Genomic DNA, 19,465 nt, shown 5'->3' with positions numbered 1-19,465 from the left:
CTCGGTACCATTCAGCACCCCAAACAGCCCTTCCAAGTGAGGCGACACTTCACCTGTGAGTCTGTTGGGGTCATCTGTTGTATCTGGTGCTCCCGCTATGGTCTCCTGTTTATCACTGAGACCCGACAAAGACTTGTCACCGAGCACCTTTACTCCATCCAACACTAAAAGCAGGATCTTCCTATGGCCACCTATTTTAATTCTACTTCCTATTCCCATTCCCACATGTCAGTCAATGGTCTACTCTACTGTCAGGATCTGGCCACACCCAGGATGGAGGAGAAACACCTTATATTCTGTCTAAGTAGCCTCCAACCTGGTGGCATGAACATTGATTTCTTGAGCTTCCAGTAATGGCCCACTCTCTCCTCCTCTCCTTCATCATTCCCCATTCTTATTTCCCTCTCTCACTTTCTCTCCTTACCTGTCCATCCCTTCCTTCTGGTGTTCCTCCCCTTTCCATGGCTTGCTGTCCTCTGCTATCAGATTCCCCCTTCATCAGCCCTTTATCTCTTTCACTGATCAACTTCCCAGCTCTTTACTTCACCCCTCCCCCTCCCAATTTCATCTATCACCTCCCACCTTGTACTTCTTACTCCCCTCCGTTCACCTTCTTACTCTGGCTTCTTCGCTTCCTTTCCAGCCCTGAAGAAGGTTCTGGGCTTGATACGTCAACTGTTATTCTACTCCACAGACGCTGCCTGACCTCCTGAGTTCCTCCATCATTTTGTGTGTGTCGCTCTGGAATTCCAGCATCTGCAGATTTTCTCGTGTTTGTGATCCTTTTAGAGTGCATCACTGGCCCATGTTTAGAGGATAGAAACCTTCTTCCATGAAATTTCTGTGATAAATGAGTCTATTTTGAAGGAACAAGAGTTAAAAATACTTCCCTAATTTGGCACTAGGCTGACCAAATTGCTGACGTAAGCAAAAGGTTGGCAAGTTTAGGAAATGCAGAAATGCCTCATTTGCAATGTACAAGATACTTCGAGACTCTTACATAATTGGGAGCCAATAAGTGATCTTTGGTGATCTTCAGGGTTTATTGCAGACATTAAATGTATTATGATTCCCCAATGGAATAAGCTGATTTGTTGATACGTTGTATAGATACAGATTTATACCACATAACAATAAGGAAGTATGACTTATGAATCCTCTCCTGACCTACTGGAAGGGAAGATGGTCTTGACAAAGGCAATACACACAAAATGCTGGAGGAACTCCACAGGTCAGGCAGCATCTGTGGAAAAGAGTAACGGTTGCCATTTCAGGCCGAGACCCTTCCTCAGGACTGAAAAGAAGGGGGAATTGCAGGTAATAGGTGAAACTGAGAGAGGGGAAGGGTTGAAGTAAAGAGGTGGGAGGTTGATTGATGAAAGGAATTAAGGGCTGGAGAAGGGGGAATCTGATAGGAGAGGACAGAAGACCTTGGAACAAAGAGAAGGGGAAGGAGCACCAGAGGGAGGTGATAGGCAGCTAAGGAGATGAGGTGAAAGAGGGAAACAGGAATGGGGAATGGTGAAGGAGGGAAGGGGAGGCATTATCAGAAGTTCAAGAAATTGATGTTCATGCCATCAGGGTGGAGGCTACCCAGACAGAAGATAAGACATTACTCCTCTAACCTGAGTGTTATCTCATCCTGGCAGTAGAGGAGTCTATGAACTAACATATAGAAATGGGAAGTAGAATTAAATTGGGTGGCCACCAGGAGATCCTGCTTTTTGTGTCAGTATGTGCTCGACAAAGTGGCTTACCAATCTATGTTGGGTCTCACCGGCGTATAGGAGGCCGCAGTAGGGGCATCGGATACAGTAGATGATCCCAACAGGAATCATTGACTCACCTGGAAGGGGCCCTAAATGTTAGTGAGGGAAGGGTGTAGCAGCAGGTGTGGTGTGTTTTACTCTGGAAAAGATTGTATTGACTGTAACCCTAAAATTTTAGTTCTGTGTCTTCAGTTTGAAACTTCACAAGCATTGTCTTGCTGTATGAACACTTCACAAACAAATAATTTTGGGGGTGGGGTGGTGAAATAAGTGCCAATTAGAATAGAGGTAGGTGTAATTTATAAACAGTCACAAGACCAGAATTATCATATTAATGTAAAATGCATCTGAACTCATGCTCCCCTGAATCTTTCTGGCATCCAGTTATGAGATCTTCTCAGGCATGTCTTCATAAAAATGACGGATGTCTTTTTTTTTTGCAACAGCTTTCTAAAACCACCATGATGTGACTCAAGCAGGTTTGTTTTTTGTGTGTTGGAAGAGAGGCTGTGATCATTAGCTTGGCTGCATTCAGAGTTGATTAACTGGTTCCAATGATCTAATTACTGTAAGTGTTCTGAAAGATCAGGTGTTAACTGCAAAACAGGAAACTGTACATTGTCAGCAACATGCGGCCTCTGATTGGGAACCTGTTATAGAAACTGAAAACATTAGTGAGCAAAAAACAGAAAGGAAAAAGTTAAATATGAAGGTAAGCTAGCCCATAATATCAAAAAGGATATCAAAAGCTTTTTCAGATATATAAACAGTAAATGAGAAATGAGAGTAAATATTGGCCACTGGAAAATGCCTTTGGATAGGTAGTAATAGAGGACAAAGAAAATGGCAGACTAACATAACAAGCATTTGGCATCAGTCTTCATGGTGGAAGACACAAGCAGTATGCTAGAAATTTGAGTGTCAGAGGGCAGAAGTGAGTGTATTTGCTGTTACTAAAAAGAAGGGTCTGGGAAGCTGAAAGGTCGAAGGGAGATAAGTCACCTGGACCAGATGATCTACAGTCCAGGGTTCTGAAAGAGGCAGCTGAAGAAATTGTTGAGATGTTAGTAATGATCTTTCAAGAATCACTAGATTCTAAAATGGTTCCAGAGGACTGGAACATTGCAAATGTCACTCCACTCTTTAAGAAGGAAGGAAGGCAGAAAAAAGGAAATTATAGACCAGTTAGCCTAACTTCAGTGGTTGGGAAGATGTTGGAGACATATAATAATTTAGGCCAAAGTTAACATGGTTTCCTTCAGGGGAGATCTTGCCTGACAAAACTATTGGAATTTTTTGAGGAAATAACAGGTTGGATAGACGAAGGAACATCAGTAGATGTTTTGTACCTTGACAAGGTGCCACCCATGAGGTTGCTTAACAAAGTAATAGCCCTTGCTATTCCAGGATAGATTCTAGCCTGGATAGACAATTGACCAACTGGCAGCAGGCAAAGAGTGGGAATAAAAGGGGCCTTTGCTGGCTGGCTGCCGTGTTCTGCAGGGGTCGGTATTGGGACCGTTTCTTTTCAAATTATATGTCATTGATTTGGATGGTGGAGTTCATGGATTTGTGACCAGGTTGGAAGGGCGGGTAGCGTTGAGGAAGCAGAATCGGAGATGCAAGGGAATTGGGGGTCCTTGTGCAGGATTCCCTAAAGGTTAATTTGTAGGTTGAGTCATTGGTAAAGAAGGCAAATTCAATGTTAACATTCATTTCAAGAGAACTAGAATTTAAGAGCAAGGATGTGATGCTGAGGCTTTATAAGGCATTGGTCAGACCACGTGGAGTATTGTGAGCAGTTTTAGGCTTCTTATCAAAGAATGCTGTGCTGGCATTGAACAGGGTCCAGAGGAGGTTTACAGGAAGGATCCCGGGAATGAAAAGGTTAACATATAAGGAGCATTTGATGTCTCTAGACCTGTATTCACTTGAATTTAGAAGAATAAAGGGGAATCTCACTGAAACCTATCGAATATTGAAAGGCCTAGATAGAGTGGATATGGAGAGAATGTTTCCTACAGTGGGTAAGTCTAGGTCCAGAGGGCACCGCCTCAGTATAGAGGGACATACATTTAGAGCAGAGATGAGGGGGACTATCTCTGGCTAGAGGGTAGTAAATCTATAGAATTCATTGACATAGATGGCTTTGGAGGCCAAGTCATTGTGTATATATAAAGCTGTTTGATTAGTCAGGGTGTCAAAGGTTTCAGGGAGAAGGCAGGGGAATGGGTGAGAGGGTTAAAAAAATCAGCCATGAAGGAATGGCAAAGCAGAATCGATGGACCAAATGGGAGCAGAATTCGGCTGTATCTTATGGTCTTGAAGTTTTCTATTTTCTATTTCTCAGCTATCAAATATGCTTGTATCATTTTCGTGACTATCAATTATATACAGACACTGGGGGAGAAATACTATGCATCTGTTGCTTAGTAAAGAGGTTCCCAGCTGATCTCAACTTGCTAGTATATGTGGTGGAAGTAGTGATCAAGATACAGTTAATAGAATCAGTAAAGCATTACTTTTATTGGTTTGTAGCAAGAACTTTTGAGTTTAATGAACCAGTACTTTTTCTACTGCTTTATTTGTCATTGATTATCTATATTAATGTGATATGAAGAAATCTCTATTCTCCAATAATTAAAGACTCGACTGCTGTCATTTCCAGTGAGTATGTTTCATTATGAGATCTTTTAAGAGTCGACTCTGGTTCACAGGGAACAATGGGTCAGTAAAGGGAATACTTATTTGATGTATACAACAAGAAGTCTACCATCAGGGTTGAAACAGCTCCCCACCAAAGCCATATGTTCCCCAGAACACTCCAAACCACTGATGTGCTCCCTGCAGACCTCCACCTCTTCCACACCGTTCTGCTGCTTCCATTCCTTCACCACATACGCTCTCTGCAGGACCACCCTCCTAGAACATGTCTCCCTGATCTCACCTTTACCATCCCCAACCCAAATATTATTTCTCTCCACTACACCGTAAGAATTTCTGATCACCTGTTTTCTGATCATACTGGTGAGCCCCATACCATTAGAAGAAGTCTATACTGCAGTTCTCCCAATGTTAATTACCTTAAATCTGTGGTCTCCAGTTACTAATCTGCCTTCTACTATTATCCTGGCAATATCCAGCATACCTTCCTGTGGGGAAACAGCCATGCACCAGAACTCTCTGCTTTTTATCACTTATTGTATTCACACCAAAACTGCCCCTTTCAGCCCGCACGTTGGTAATGTAGAATTATATAATTGTATATTGGCAATGGGCGCCACAGTAGCTTAGCAGTTAGCATGACACCATTACAGCTCGGGGTTCAGATTTCAGTCCCAACGTCCATTCTATGGAGTTTGTACGTTCTCCCTGTGGAATGTGTGGGTTTTCCCCAGGTGCTCCTGTTTCCTTCCACAGTCCAAATATGTATCAGTTAGAAGGTTAATTGGTCATTGTCAAATGTCCAGTGATTAGGTTAAGGTTAAATCAGGGGATACTACCTCCAGATAAATAAATATTGGCTGTTGTTATTGTCTATTACTGGTGCAGCAGTGAACAGTTCAGTTGTCAATGTTTAGTGTAAATTTTGTTTCTTAATTTAGTGTTTTAAGTCTCTTCATCTATTCCTCTAATTAACCATCCCCTTAATCCCTTTCTGTCAGTTAAAAGATGACACCATGACTAGCCCAGAGATGGACCTGGTGCATATGAAAGATTGTATCAAGCAAATAATCCTAGCTCAGAAACAGCAACCGTTGAGATACAGCTCCCTGGAGAATCTCAGCATCTCCACTTATGAGGAGTTTTGCCTGGTGCTGGAAGCCATCCAAAAGAACATTGAGGAATATAAGCAGATTCGTGCGGAACTCAATAGGTGGGGGTTATTGCTGATATTCCCTGATATACAACAGGAGATATTGTTACTCACATCCACACTGTGAATTTTGTCATTCCTATACCTATTAGTGCTCCCCATATCCAAATATGAGTTACTGTTACTCTAAACCATTTATAGTATCGCCCCACCCCCTTCACAGACAATGTTAGTTATCACCACCATTCCCCCTTCTTCTCAAACATTCTTTAAGGTTGAGAATAATTAACATCCACTCCAGTCATAAGATTCTGATGCAGATAAAGAATCCTAGATGTGATCTGCAGACTCTGCCACAGGTGAGACAGGTTGTTGGTTATTGTTCCAATGGCTGTGGCCTCTACATGTCTACACCATAGCGATTTGGGATATTTCATGCCTGTCCAAATGTTCCACTTCCAGTTTGAGTAGCCACAGATAAGGGATTCCCAGGAGTTAGCAGGAATAGTTGCACTCTTTCGACAAGACTTTAAAAACAGTCATGGAATTGGTTTTCTGTCATCCTGGAAATGCTTTGTTGATGGAACATGGAGAAGAGTGCTTGTTTAGGAAACTTAGTTGCAGGTATTCAGGTAATACTTCTTGCCTTCTGGAGCTGGTTAGATTATGATTAGAGCTAGATGCTGGATTGGGATCGTTTATGTGTAACAGTTTGCCATCCTGCCAATGGTTTGAATGATTTTGCTGAGTACTTTATATCTCAGGAGCATAAAGGAGAGCAGGTTTCCCTACTGTTTAGGTTCTAGGAATAGTGGATTTGTGGACGATATTTCCATATTATTTTCCTCACTTAACTGGCAAACTGGAGTTAGTGCAAAGTTCACCAGTAATGCTGGCCTTTACTGAGAGGTGACAACTGTGAATATGGTTATGGATCCACGTTTTCTATGTTCCAACCATAGGTCTTTATTGTTGGTACTGCTTTTGTTTGATGGAGACAGATTGGTGGAGGATTTTTGTCTTTTGAACGTTTAATATAAGGCCCATATGCTTATGTTTCTACAGTAACTTGAAATTAATTTCAAAATTTGTAAAAATTGACTGCTTTCAATGAGTTATCCACTGAGGTTAAAGTGATCTTGGTTCTGGAATGTAGGTGAAGCAGGTCGAACAGGTTCCCCTTCGTACAAGATATATAGAGTAGAAATGGGCCTTTTGCCCCATCAAGTCCAACAACCACTTTTTTTTTACACTAATCTTGTATTCATTCCATTTCTTATTATCCCCACAATCTCTTCAGCATCTCCCAGATTCTATCACACACCCACACACTAGGAACAATTTATGATGACCATTTAAACCATCAAATGCGCATGTCTTTGGATGTAGGAGGAAACCAGATCACCTAGATTAGGGGTTCCCCACTTGAAAGCAACCCTTGGTCAGGGTAGAACCCAGCTCTCCAGTCCAGTGAGGCTTCAACTCTACTAACTGTGCCACTGATCCACCCTGAAGTTTGAAGTTGCTGATTTTGGAAAAGTATTTTCTAAATTATAAAAGCCTAAAGGCAGTAGGCAACTATGTTGACTTGGAAGTCCACATAGAACAGGGGTTTCCAACCTGGGGTCCACAGACCCTTTGGTTAATGGTAGGGCTCCAAAGGAATAAAATAGGTTGGGAACCCCTGACATGTAGGGACTATTAACATGGTACAGACTCGTAGGGAAGGGGCTGGTGTCTTTATGTAGAGATCTGGGGTTTCAGTATGTGAATGTAAAGACTTGTTAAGCCGCATTTGGGAAGCTATGTTTAGTTCTGGGTACCACTTCTGAGAAGGAATATGATGGTCCTGCATGGTGAGCCTTGAGGATGTGTGACACTAATATTATTAAACAAAATATAGTTATTTTCCCAGGAATAAATTAGGTTGTAATTTGTCCATAAGCCCAAAAGATATAGGAACAGAATTAGGCCATTTAGCCCATCGAGTCTGCTCTGCCATTTCATCATGGCTGATCCAATTTTGTTCTCAGCCCCAGTCTCCTGCCTTCTACCTTCAAGACCTGACCAATCAAAAACCTATCAACCCCTGGCCTCCCCAGCTGCCTGTGGCAAAGAATTCCACAGATTAACCACTCTCTGGCTAAAGAATTCATCCTCATCTCCATTCTAAAAGGACACCCCTCTATTCTAAGACTGTGTCTTCTTGTCTTAGACTCTCCCACCATAGGAAATATTCTCTCCATATCCATTCTATCAAGGTCTTTCACCATTCGATAGGTTTTAATGAGCTCACCACCATTCTTCTGAATTCTTGTGAATACAGGCCCAAACCCATCAGATGCTCTTCATATGACAAGCCGTACAATTCTGAAACCATTTTCGTGAATTTCCTTTGAATCCTCTCTAGTTTCATCACATCCTTTCTAAGTTGTCTTTGAAAGTGAATTTGAGTGAAGTTGTCTTGATATTAGGGGGGGTGATATTGTCTTGATATAGTATATTGATGTTTATTGATGTTTATAATGTTAGTGTAAATTATTTACCCCTGCATGTGAGTTAATGTCACTTTCTCCCATCCATAGTATGGGCTACCATTGTTGTCACTCCCCCTTCTAGATTGTGATTGACGTGCTGAACCAGTCAAGCGCTGTATTTAATGGGCTATTTTGCTTTGCCTACTCAGCATTGTAAAAGAGATGCGAGATATGTTTTCTAATCGTGAGCCACAGAAGCATTTTCTGCATAACGAGAAAAAGATAATGGAGTTCGTCCAGACTCTGCTCACCAGTGATATCCCAACATTAAAGAAGAAAGAAATGCTCAGCAACATCCTAGTATTGGAAAAGGTGAAAATCTTAGTCATTATATATCCCCTTTTGGTAGCCAGGTTGACCAAGAGCCTCAGAAACATTATGCTGGAATTGGTATTTAAATGTTGGTTTGAGTTCATTTTAATTATCATTCAACCATGCATGAATATAGCCGAATGAAACAATGTTCCTCTAGTTGGTTACTAGAGTAGACCATAAACTCTCGGTTTAATAACCCAAACCCAACACTGCCAAACCTTGCTGTCACCTGCAAGTTCTAGTCAGGAAATTAACAAAATAATCCGCCTCTTGCCAAGATGGGTATGGATGCTGTCAGAGGATGTTGTCAAAGTTTTGCGATTTAAGGATTAGACTGTGGAACAGAGTTCAAACTAACTGCAGGTCACCTTTGGTCTATGATTTTTTTGGATTGTTTTGTTTTCACCCATTCTTTCTTGAGAGCAATCTGTTAGGTTTTTTTGTGCAAGGGAGGGAGATTGGGATTTGGAGTTTGATGTTCTTGTTGCTGATTTCTGTGCGGAGCGATCTGTTAGATTTTTGTGCAAAGGAGGGTTTGGAGTTTGGAATTCCTTTTGTTTTTGTTTGGAAAGGGGTTGTTTATTTTTGAATGACTTCCATGCTTTTTGTTTCGTAGCCATCTGGAGAAGATGAATCTCAGAGTTGTGTACTGCATACATACTTTGAACATAAATTAACCATTTGAACCTTTGGATGCTGGAGTTCAATAGTTTGCAAAACAGAGCGGTCTGCTTGATTAGTCTAAACTTCACAGGAGTTCTGAAGCTCTAATGTGTAGGATCTTAAGCAATTCACTGCAGCAGCTCATTAAGACTTCTTTAGCAGTACCTCCTTCCGCCCCTCAAATTCACTTCCAAGCGACTTATCACTCCTGATCTGGATTCATATTGCCATTGCTTCATTGTAGTATGAGAAATTCCATACCTATCAGAACCCTGATTGCCCTCCATTCTTCCCCTCCCCCCACTCATCTGTGCAGCTCGCTGAGTTCTGAAGTCACAATCTTTTGAGGGAGCTGGGGATAGGAAATAAGATATTGCTAGTGTGGAAAAAAATTAAAAAGTGCAATTAAACACTAACAGGCACACCAAGAAGAAAGTTTCTAAGATACTTCCGTTAGATATTTTTTGCTGAATATTAACCCTTTATATAGCTAAATGTGTGGTGCGTGGCCAAGTGGTTAGGGAGTTCGACTAGCAACCTGAAGGTAGTGAGTTCAAGCCCAGCCGAGGCAGCGTGTGTATCCTTGAGCAAGGCACTTAACCACACAATGCTCCAGGCTACCCAGCTGAAAAATAGGTACCGGAAAAAATGCTGTGGGTCAACCTCGCGATAGACTGGCATCCTATCCTGGGGGAGTCTCATACTCTCAGTCGCTTCATGCCACAGAAACCGACATAAGCACTGGCCTGATGAGCCTAAAGGCTTGGGACAGGACTTTGATATGGCTAAATACAAAGCAATTCAATTGCAGGACTCTAATAGATTGTTTCTGTCACAGACAGAAATACAGAGTAAATTTTGTTCTGGCATTATTAAGGATCCTGAGGCTACTTATGAGTGTCACAAGTTTGGTAATATCCTGGCCATTATCTTTTTGCTGATCACTCCCAGCGAAATGTGCGTCACTGACCATTTAGCTCACTTGTTTGTGGGATCATACTGTGTAGTATATCACCACCCTATAATGCTGCAGATTGATGAACTCAAGTGATTGATTTGAGATGGGATATGAGCTTTGAAGTTTTGGATGAGCTCAGATCTGTAGAAGGTGGCAAAGAGCAGTAGAATAGTTTAGCCTACAAGTAATAGGGGTCTGAGGCTTTCAGCAACAGATGAACTGAGCTATTGTCTGATCTGTAAGTGATGTCACTGAAAATGAGTTTACCATCCAAGGACTTGCTTAACTTGACCTTCTCTTACCTAGAGTATTCTCGTTTGTACTGTGTGAATTTCAACCTATTACCATAGGGTGTCCAGAATGAATATTCTCCACTCTGCTGATAATCTTCATTAGCCATTAAGCCTCTTCTATCCTAGATATGTAAAATAAGGAGAATCCTTGATATGAGGTTTGGGATAAGATTCCTCTGGTGCTAAATGTTATTAAATGGCTTCATGGTTTTCTCTCCTTTGGATGTTCTCCTGGGAGCTAATCAATAGCAACATCCTCTTAAGTATATCCTTATGCATTTTTCAGAGGCATTTAGAAGTAGAGGAATAACTTGTATTTCTATGGAACCATTCCCATTCTAGAAACTCTCTGATTGTTTTCAGTCAAAATTAATTATATTTGGAAGTGGTTCCATCCATACACAGCATGGCCTCATGAAACATAAATTGAGATTTACTGTATGACCATCTTAAGCTCTGGTCTCTGCAGCAGTTTGAACCCAGTTTGATCTAACCAATCAGACAGAAGGCTACCATTGTGCTAAGACTGATATCCTAAAGTTATGTGTGAACAGCAGGATTGAAATAGTATAATATCATTAGTAAATGTGTTTCTAATTTAGGTAATTGTTATTTCTTTCCTTGTAATCAGACATTCAAAAAGAACCAAAGCCCCTCTCAAAGCAATTTATACCAAAGAACACAGGAGCTATCTTCCTCAAGGTTGATGAAACATGTACCTGATAACTAGTTGCTTAGGATCAGACTCATCACACCATCTGCTTCGCATACGTTGCAGCCTCTGGAAGACTTGTCCCTTCAGCGCTGAGGAACTGTTCAATGTCATTCTGAAGTGGTTGCTTCCTGGACAGCCATGAAAGTGATCAGTGTAATTGGAGCTCTTCATTATACTGGTACTTAAGGGGGCCCTACTTTACCAGAAGGTAGCCATGGACAGTGAGGTGGATCAGAATGCTGCAGCAAGAGTTTTGGAGCCATTTTGTTTCTGTCATCTGATTTTGACTGGTCGTTATTCCATGCTCCTCTATCAGATTCACCACAATGATGGCTTCTGACATCAGATTGAAATGGATCCTTGCCAGGAAGCACTGTAATCAGTAGAAAGGGAACTTTCAGGTCAAATGCCACTGATACTGGCATTCAGGCGACTTGACCCATGGTGTGTTTGGTAACCCTTCACCATCATTGCTGTACTATGGCACTATAGCACCAAGCAGCTATTCGCGCCTCTGCTATCAACTGCTGTGAATCTCGTGTAAAGAAATGAACACTATTCATATAGTGGCAGATGAAAGACAATTTTCAGCTCTGATCATGTGATTGTGCAATTGTACTGCAAGGTAAATCAATTAGAAATGAAAGATAAAAGGAGTTTAGAGAAAATAAATATTTTCACTTAAAGGATATATAAAATGCTCATTTTACTACAATGATGGTATACTTAATATGAATAAAATGTTATTAAGTATTTGCAACTTGCATTGTTTTTAGCATAGCCCCATTGCCAAATTCAGTTTAACTTGTGCATTAAAAAGACACAATGATATTTGAAAGCAACAATTGTTTATGCTTTGCCGGTCATTGTAAAGCAAACTGTTTAACAATGGATTCCATTTACTTGGTATAGATCAGGGACTCCCAGCCTGTGGTCCACAGACCCCTTGCTTAATGGTATTGGTCCATGGCATAAAAAAGGTTGGAAACCTCTGGTGTGGAAGATCAAAATAAGGAGCCTGCTTTGTGGGGACTGTCACTGTTATGTGTTCCATTGCAGTGTGGAGAATTCACAGCACTTTGCCCTTTTACTTACTGCCCTGTTCTACCAGGGAATGAGATTCACATCTGCAGAGTTTCTCCTGTCATGTCATTGATCAGTTCTAACATATTGTCTCTCCAGTCCCAACATTGAGATTCCTGTCCCATCACTCGTGTATGCTGTTTCCTAACTATCACTGAGCACCCTTTTGTCCTGTCGTTGATTCACAGAGTCCTGGCCTCATACCGCAGTGAGATAGGGACATGCCTGTCCTAGCATGTGGCAGACTGGGTGGATGAGGTCTACAGTGAGATCCAACGGCTAGGAAGGCCATACTGCACCACTCCATGGAAAGTACAGGGCATGACAAGGCCTAGAAGGTATCATGGGCATCCGCTGCAACCAAGGAAGACCCCAGTTTGTTCATGCCACTGAACCTGAGTTTCCAAGATTGAGAGAGTGGAACTGCCCCAGTGCAACAGCTTTTCCACTTTAAAAACTCTCCCGCACAGGTTTCCAGACATCGTCGGACATGATGGACAACCACCAGTCTTGAGTTGTGGATATTTGCTGTAATTCACTGTTAATGTGTAGTTTCAACGCAGGACTTTCAGTGTCTGAGGATACCCAGAGTTGGAACATTTTCCTCTGTAATGCAGGCTAACAAGCTAGTTGTACATGTATGGCACTTGAGTAATTTGGGAGGTATTGGCACTAGTTATGACTTTTGAAGTTCATTATTTTGATGAACTTTTTAGTAACCAGTCCCTTTTAAATTTTAGTTTTCAGTTAATTTTTAAATCAAAAATTTGCAGTTGGTGGAAATCTGAAATTAAAAGAAAATGTGTGGTCTGAACACTAAGCAGTGGTCAGTCATGTCTTCAGGTACAAAGTAATTGATTGAAGGTATACAGTAATTTACTTGGCTATGGAGAAGATCTGAGTGGAAATGGGTTGAAATGGATTGCTCTGCAAGCAGCAAGTTTTCACCTGACAGTCCTTTATTCTAGCGTAATGCCCTGGTTCATATCTTTACTGTTATGCTGTGTGTATTTCATTTTGGCAGTTCTGTAAGAGCCGTCTGTTCTGTTTTCAGTTTGTTTGGGTTACTGTTGAAGATGGCAGTTGAGGAGAAATGTTTGCCATCCGGCTAGGATAGACTGATTAAGGGGAGGTTTCTCCGGAAAGGTTGGGCTTGGGGGCTTTTGTTCAAGAGGAGATGAAGAGAGAAGACACTGGGCAGAACCAGTCAGCATACAATCTGGTGTTCGAGATGGACTGTGAGCGACGTTTGGAAGGTGGAGTGTGCTTCCATGCTGACCGAGGGCCCAGTGCATGAGTGACAGAGAAGTTCAAGATGAGCTCCAACTTGTGCACATTTGACTGTTTAATTAGAATGGGTCCTTGTTGTTATTCTTTACTAACCCTTTTAGTTAAGATTCATTAATATAATTCTTTCAATCCTATGCAGTGTACTGTCTGTTATTTTCTGGCATTATTCTGTAAGAGGGTAGACAATAGACAATAGATGCAGAAGTAGACCATTCGGCCCTTCGAGCCTGCATCGCCGTTTTGAGATCATGGCTGATCAATTACTATCAATACCCGGTTCCTGCCTTGTCCCCGTATCCCTTGATTCCCCTATTCATAAGATACCTATCTAGCTCCTTCTTGAAAGCATCCAGAGAATTGGCCTCCACTACCTTCCAAGGCAGTGCATTCCAGACCCCCACAACTCTCTGGGAGAAGAAGTTCTTCCTTAACTCTGTCCTAAATGACCTACCCCTTATTCTCAAACCATGCCCTCTGGTTCTGGACTCTCCCAGCATCTGAAACATATTTCCTGCCTCTATCTTGTCCAATCCCTTAATAATTTTATATGTTTCAATCAGATCCCCTCTCAATCTCCTTAATTCCAGCGTGTACAAGCCCAGTCCCTCTAACCTCTCTGTGTAAGACAGTCCAGACATCCCAGGAATTAACCTCGTGAATCTACGCTGCACTTCCTCTACAGCCAGGATGTCCTTCCTTAACCCTGGAGACCAAAACTGTACACAATACTCCAGGTGTGGTCTCACCAGGGCCCAGTACAAATGCAAGAGGATTTCCTCGCTCTTGTACTCAATTCCCTTTGTAATAAAGGCCAACATTCCATTAGCCTTCTTCACTGCCTGCTGTACTTGCTCATTCACCTTCAGTGACTAATGAACAAGGACTCTGAGATCTCTTTGTATTTCTCCCTTACCCAACTCTACACCGTTCAGATAATAATCTGCCTTCCTGTTCTTACTCCCAAAGTGGATAACCTCACACTTATTCACATTAAACAACATCTGCCAAGTATCTGCCCACTCACCCAGCCTATCCAAGTCACCCTGAATTCTCCTAACATCCTCATGACATGTCACACTGCCACCCAGCTTAGTATCATCAGCAGATTTGCTGATGTTATTTTCTATGCCTTCATCCAAATCGTTAACGTAAATGGTAAACAGCTGTGGTCCCAATACCAAGCCCTGTGGCACCCCACTAGTCACCACCTGCCATTCCGAGAAACACCCATTCACCGCTACCCTTTGCTTTCTATCTGCCAACCAGTTTTCTATCCATGTCAATGTCTTCCCCCCAATGCCCTGAGCTTTGATTTTACCCACCAATCTTCTATGTAGGACCTTATCAAATGCCTTCTGAAAATTGAGGTACACTACATCCACTGGAGGTAGTGACACAGCATTGGCACAAACCAGTGTTTGGTGTGGGATCGAGTGCACCTCAATCTCACGAGTTTGTTGGGGTCGGAAGTTGTCTTCCCTAGACTTACGCAGCCAAGGAAACCAGGGGTTTTTGCTAGCATTCCAACAAACTCAATATTAGACTGAGAAAGACAATTGTGTCTTTGTTGTCAAGAAGCATAATCACTGTACCTCTTTGATTGAAATTCTACATGTCCTCAAGAAATATATCCTGGAGGGCAAATGAAATTGAGCAGAGTATCTGTAATACTGGAACATTCGTGGACCAATTGGCAGCAGAGCAATTTTAAAATCTCTTTAATTTTTATGATTCCATGATGCATCAAACAGCAGAACTGGGCATCAGTTGATATACAGTGATGAGATAAGAAATGATAAGAACTGCATAATTGTCCCTTAACTTCCAAGGGGACCACAACCTTATTGTGATTTGGAGGCTTGTGTCTCTCAATGACCCAGAGAGCTATGTTGGCTGGAGTCAGGGCTTTATGTTTTGGCTCTTGGTCGGGTCACCCATGCCAAACAGGTCAAAGGGTAGAGGTCAAAATAAGAGTGGTCCACTGGTCCTCCAGATTTGAGAGTTCAGGTCAGGGCTAACAACCCTGACTGGTAAAACAAAACTGTTATGGAAACAGCAATGAAGAACCTGAAGAATCTGTGTGCAACGGTATTCCTGAGTCTCCACCTGGAACTTGCATGAGTGGTGAAAGCTGGGAGGAAGCCACTGACAAGAAGGCCACCAGAGATGAGGGATCTTCATTATTTCCCTAAGTGCCAGCGGCATAACGGACAATAAGTGACAAGATACCTATAAGCAAAGCTCTTTCTGAAAGATGAGGTATCCACTGCCTTCTTCAGAAGCATGGAAGGAAAACAACAACTCATTCTCCTGTGGGAAAGTCACCAATCAGGAAGTGCAGATGTGGAAAAGGAAATTATCTTCAATCATGATGGACTTCTGCTGGTTACTGTGTGTTTAATTCACACTCACATTTTTCCATATGTACACTATGTGCAAAGTTTTTCAATCACAAACAAGAGAAAATCTGCAGATGTTGGAAATTTGACAGGACTGCCAAAGGGTTTTGGCCAGCAATGTCAACTGTACTCTTCTCCCAAGATGCCTGGCCTGCTGAGTACCTCCAGCATGTTGTGTGTGGTGCAAAGGTTTTGTTTCTTTTTAATTCAAATAGATTGTATTTGGAATTTCATTTTTGTTCTGGAATGAAAACTGGTTAATGACCATTTCTGGGTAGCTTTGTGTTATTGAGGCAATTCAGACAGATACTACTTGGTGTCAACTCTAGTCTGACCTCAAATGAGATTTCTGCATAAAGCCATGTATTGATGCCATTGCTTGTGTAACACGCTTTTTGGAGCATTGTAGTGGTACTTGGACTACGTTGTCCTGATGGAGAGTATCATTCGGCATTCTTGGGAAATCATGGTCTTCTCAGCATATTGGTGGACTGAGCAAGCAGCAAAGTTGAGTCCAGGTGAAGCATCTCAACTTGAAACAGTGACTGTCCATTTCCCTCCATAGATGTTGCCTGACCTATTGAGCTCCTCCAATGCTTGTGTGTTGTTTCAGATTCCTGCATTAGCTGTCCCCTCTGTCTCAGTAATATTGACTCGAGTATTTTCAATTTTTTCTTCAACCTGCCTTGCTGTGTACTTCCTGCACCTCAATATTTTACAGTATTTGCATATTTATTTGTTCTCTTTCTGTAACAACCACATTAACCTATCAACTAGGTTGTTAAAAAAATGAGAAACAGTGATCTATCAGAGATAATTCATTTGTTTAATCCATTCCTTCCCCATTTTCTCTGCAACTTATCTCTTTTTCCCCATTCTGATAAAAGGTCTTTGACCTGAAATTTTGACCCCTTTCCATTGGAACAGCCTGACCAGCTAAGTGTTTTGGATTTTTTTTTGTGCCCAATTATGTTTTTTTGCTTGCTATTTTGATTCATGTGCTGCATATATTTTGCAACTTGGCCCAGAGGAATGCTGTTTCGTTCAGCTGTATTCATATTTGGTTGAATTATAATTAAACTTGAATTTAATTTGATTAGATCTGTTTCCCTTTTTCTATTTCCACTCTCCAGGCAGACTGGGTATAATTTATTAGCATTAATTTCCTCTCAGAAATGATCAACAAAAACAATTCCATTACCTGAACAACCCTGGTCTCCAAACCATCAGACACTGTTGCTCTGTTGGCTATGAAAAATTAAAACCAACTGGAATGAATCAAGGACAGTGGAAATAGACAAGCCCAAAGACTTTGTTGTTGTCATCGAGTGGTGGAAGGAAGAGAGGTCACCATTTTGTGAGACTCTTCTTACAGCCTCCATTTTGTGAGACTGTTCTTGCGGCCATCATTTTGTGAACGTTTTAGTGAACTGGTTCTTGCTCAGAGATTGGCTGGATCAGAGGTAATTGGAAGTGGACACTACGAGGCCCTTATCGATTATTTGCTAATCCAAAGATCATGTCCACATAAAGATTTGCTTCTGAACTGTTCTTTCAGCTATTAACTGGTGTGTATTTAATATTTGTAAATATGTTGTTAATTAAGCATTCTTTGTTAATTAAAATAATTCAATATGGGTTATATGTAGGATTAAGTTAATTGTATACATGACACTACCACATGATATGTGTGTGCCTCACTTAAAGTAAAACACAAAGTTAGACTCACATCTCTCAGCTCTCTCATTTTCCTTTGAATTAGTTTAATGCCTTTAAGTTACAAAACACAACAGTAACAACTGCAGACACATGGGAGGGCAGTTTGTATCTGAACTAAAGTATCCTGAACCCAGTGATTGGCTGTAATTGGTTTCAATTGGACTGAATCAGGGAGAAGCAAGGGGGTGATATAAAAGAGAAGTGTTAATCTGGGAGAAGAGCAATGGGGTAGTGCTATCTATAGCCTTGGGCTGGAGCCAATGAAAGGTTGGCTCAGACGAGCCAGATAAATTAAAACCAATGGAGTTGAACAGTTCCAAGCCAATTAGAAATTAAGGATAAAGGATGTAAAGGTCCAGAGACATATTAGCACAGGGAGGACCACCATGCCCAGGGTAAGAAGAAGAGGGATCAACTGCTTGACCAATGGGAGAACCATTTTATCAGTATTATCATCTGAACCCTTAGTGCCTAGGTGGCACATGGGGCCTCTTATCGGAGTTATACAGTGAGTTTAATTGGTATTTTGGGTCAATACTGATAACATTCAGCAATCTAATTCATTTACATGGATATAATAAAGTGAGTATTTTGAATGAATTAAAATTCATGTAGTGCTTTGCCTCACCTAAATTGCTGGCCAGAGATCAACAGCTCTTTCCAATCTTCCCACTGCAAATTAAAATATGATTGTTTATACATGCTACCTCATTAAACATATGGATTACTCTCAGTCGCATGTCAGTCTAATTTTTATTTTGTTAAGCCAAGATGTTTATAATTAATTAAAGGATTGAAAGATATTTTTCTTTTATGCTCCAATGAGCTTTTATTCTTAGTGTCTGGTTGAAAATTGTCCTGGTGTATAATCTTCAATTCATGGTGATTGTAGGGCAGTCATGGAAGGGTGACAGTCCTATTGGTCATTAATGAATTAATACTGGGCTTCAGTAGCTAAATGAGGACAATACACGCACACACACACGCAGTCACACTGCTTTTGATATTTAACACTTCCTTAGTGTGAAGTAGCCTGTTAGAAACCAATTAACACGGGGTAGTCCTAGCTAAATCATCTAGTAATCAACATCATATGTTCTTTTGGCATTTTGTCTTGATTCTCTGCATCGCTTGCATTTTGGACAAGTGAAACTCAGCGCAAGGGCCAATCCTCCAACTATCTCAAAGCAGCTTCCAGCCCAGCCAAAATACAGGGAGCTTCCACTCTGGTACTGGGTATCAGTATCGGGGTTGATTCTGTGCATCAAGGTCATATAGAGAGTGAGTGGTGTGATGCACAGAGATCCGGCCAGGATAATGACAACCCCACTGGCCCCAGCCACATTCCGCAGTGGAAAATCCATCCAGCAGCGTATCCCTACACTGGCCACAATGATCCCCATCCCACACACCAGGAGAGAACTCAACATGAGAGCCCTGGACCACTGCACAACTTCATCCCTCTGGTACACAGTAGTCACTGGCCAACACTGCTTGGTGTCCTGCAGTTCCAGACACGATTCCCACAGTCCATCGGACTTCACAGCTACGTTCTTCCCCAGGTTAATGGGTCCTTGTCGCCATTGTGGAGTCAAAACTGCCACAAACACCAAGACTAGCCCTACAGGAGCACTGACAATCCCAATGATCATAGGTGGTGGTGTTCGCATGGTGCAGAAGCTCAGGGTCCAATGGGAACCTGCAGGGTGAAAAGACAAGACAATGAGATAAGAATGAATGAAGAGCATTCGATAACAAAAAGCCTGGTTCCACATTAGAAAGAATGAGAGTCAATCTGAAGTGACACACCGAGTCTCATTCGACCTGTTATAAGGAGGAACTCTGAGTGAGTAGTCAGGTGTGTGAGTGCAGTAAGGAAAACCGGTTTATTCTAACTGATTAAAACC

General features: G+C 41.6%; 2 protein-coding genes across 2 annotated transcripts in view; one reads left to right on the top strand and one right to left on the bottom strand.

The window, feature by feature from the left end:
• The window catches only part of LOC132383371 (cation channel sperm-associated protein 4-like), a 39,403-nt gene extending 27,685 nt beyond the window's left edge, over positions 1 to 11,718 (top strand). Inside the window, exons 8-10 of the mRNA XM_059954259.1 lie at positions 5,435 to 5,646; positions 8,273 to 8,435; positions 10,984 to 11,718. Coding sequence (XP_059810242.1) covers positions 5,435 to 5,646; positions 8,273 to 8,435; positions 10,984 to 11,082 — 474 coding nt within the window. The 3' untranslated portion in view covers positions 11,083 to 11,718. The remainder of the gene's footprint in view (positions 1 to 5,434; positions 5,647 to 8,272; positions 8,436 to 10,983) is intronic.
• A 6,751-nt stretch (positions 11,719 to 18,469) lies between these two features.
• Positions 18,470 to 19,236, bottom strand: cldn23l (claudin 23-like). The gene has a single exon (XM_059954253.1). The coding sequence runs from the start codon at positions 19,226 to 19,228 to the stop codon at positions 18,635 to 18,637; it is 594 nt and encodes a 197-aa protein (XP_059810236.1). The 5' UTR covers positions 19,229 to 19,236; the 3' UTR covers positions 18,470 to 18,634.
• Between the last annotated feature and the right edge of the window lie 229 nt (positions 19,237 to 19,465).

This window comes from Hypanus sabinus, chromosome 30 (genome assembly GCF_030144855.1).
Source record: "Hypanus sabinus isolate sHypSab1 chromosome 30, sHypSab1.hap1, whole genome shotgun sequence".
NCBI lineage: Eukaryota > Metazoa > Chordata > Chondrichthyes > Myliobatiformes > Dasyatidae > Hypanus > Hypanus sabinus.
Note: the sequence above shows the minus strand (reverse complement) of the source record. Positions and strands in the feature narration are given on the sequence as shown.

Excerpts from the sequence above, each read along its gene's own strand:
- cldn23l (XM_059954253.1), bottom strand. The coding sequence starts at position 19,228 with ATGCGAACACCACCACCTATGATCATTGGGATTGTCAGTGCTCCTGTA.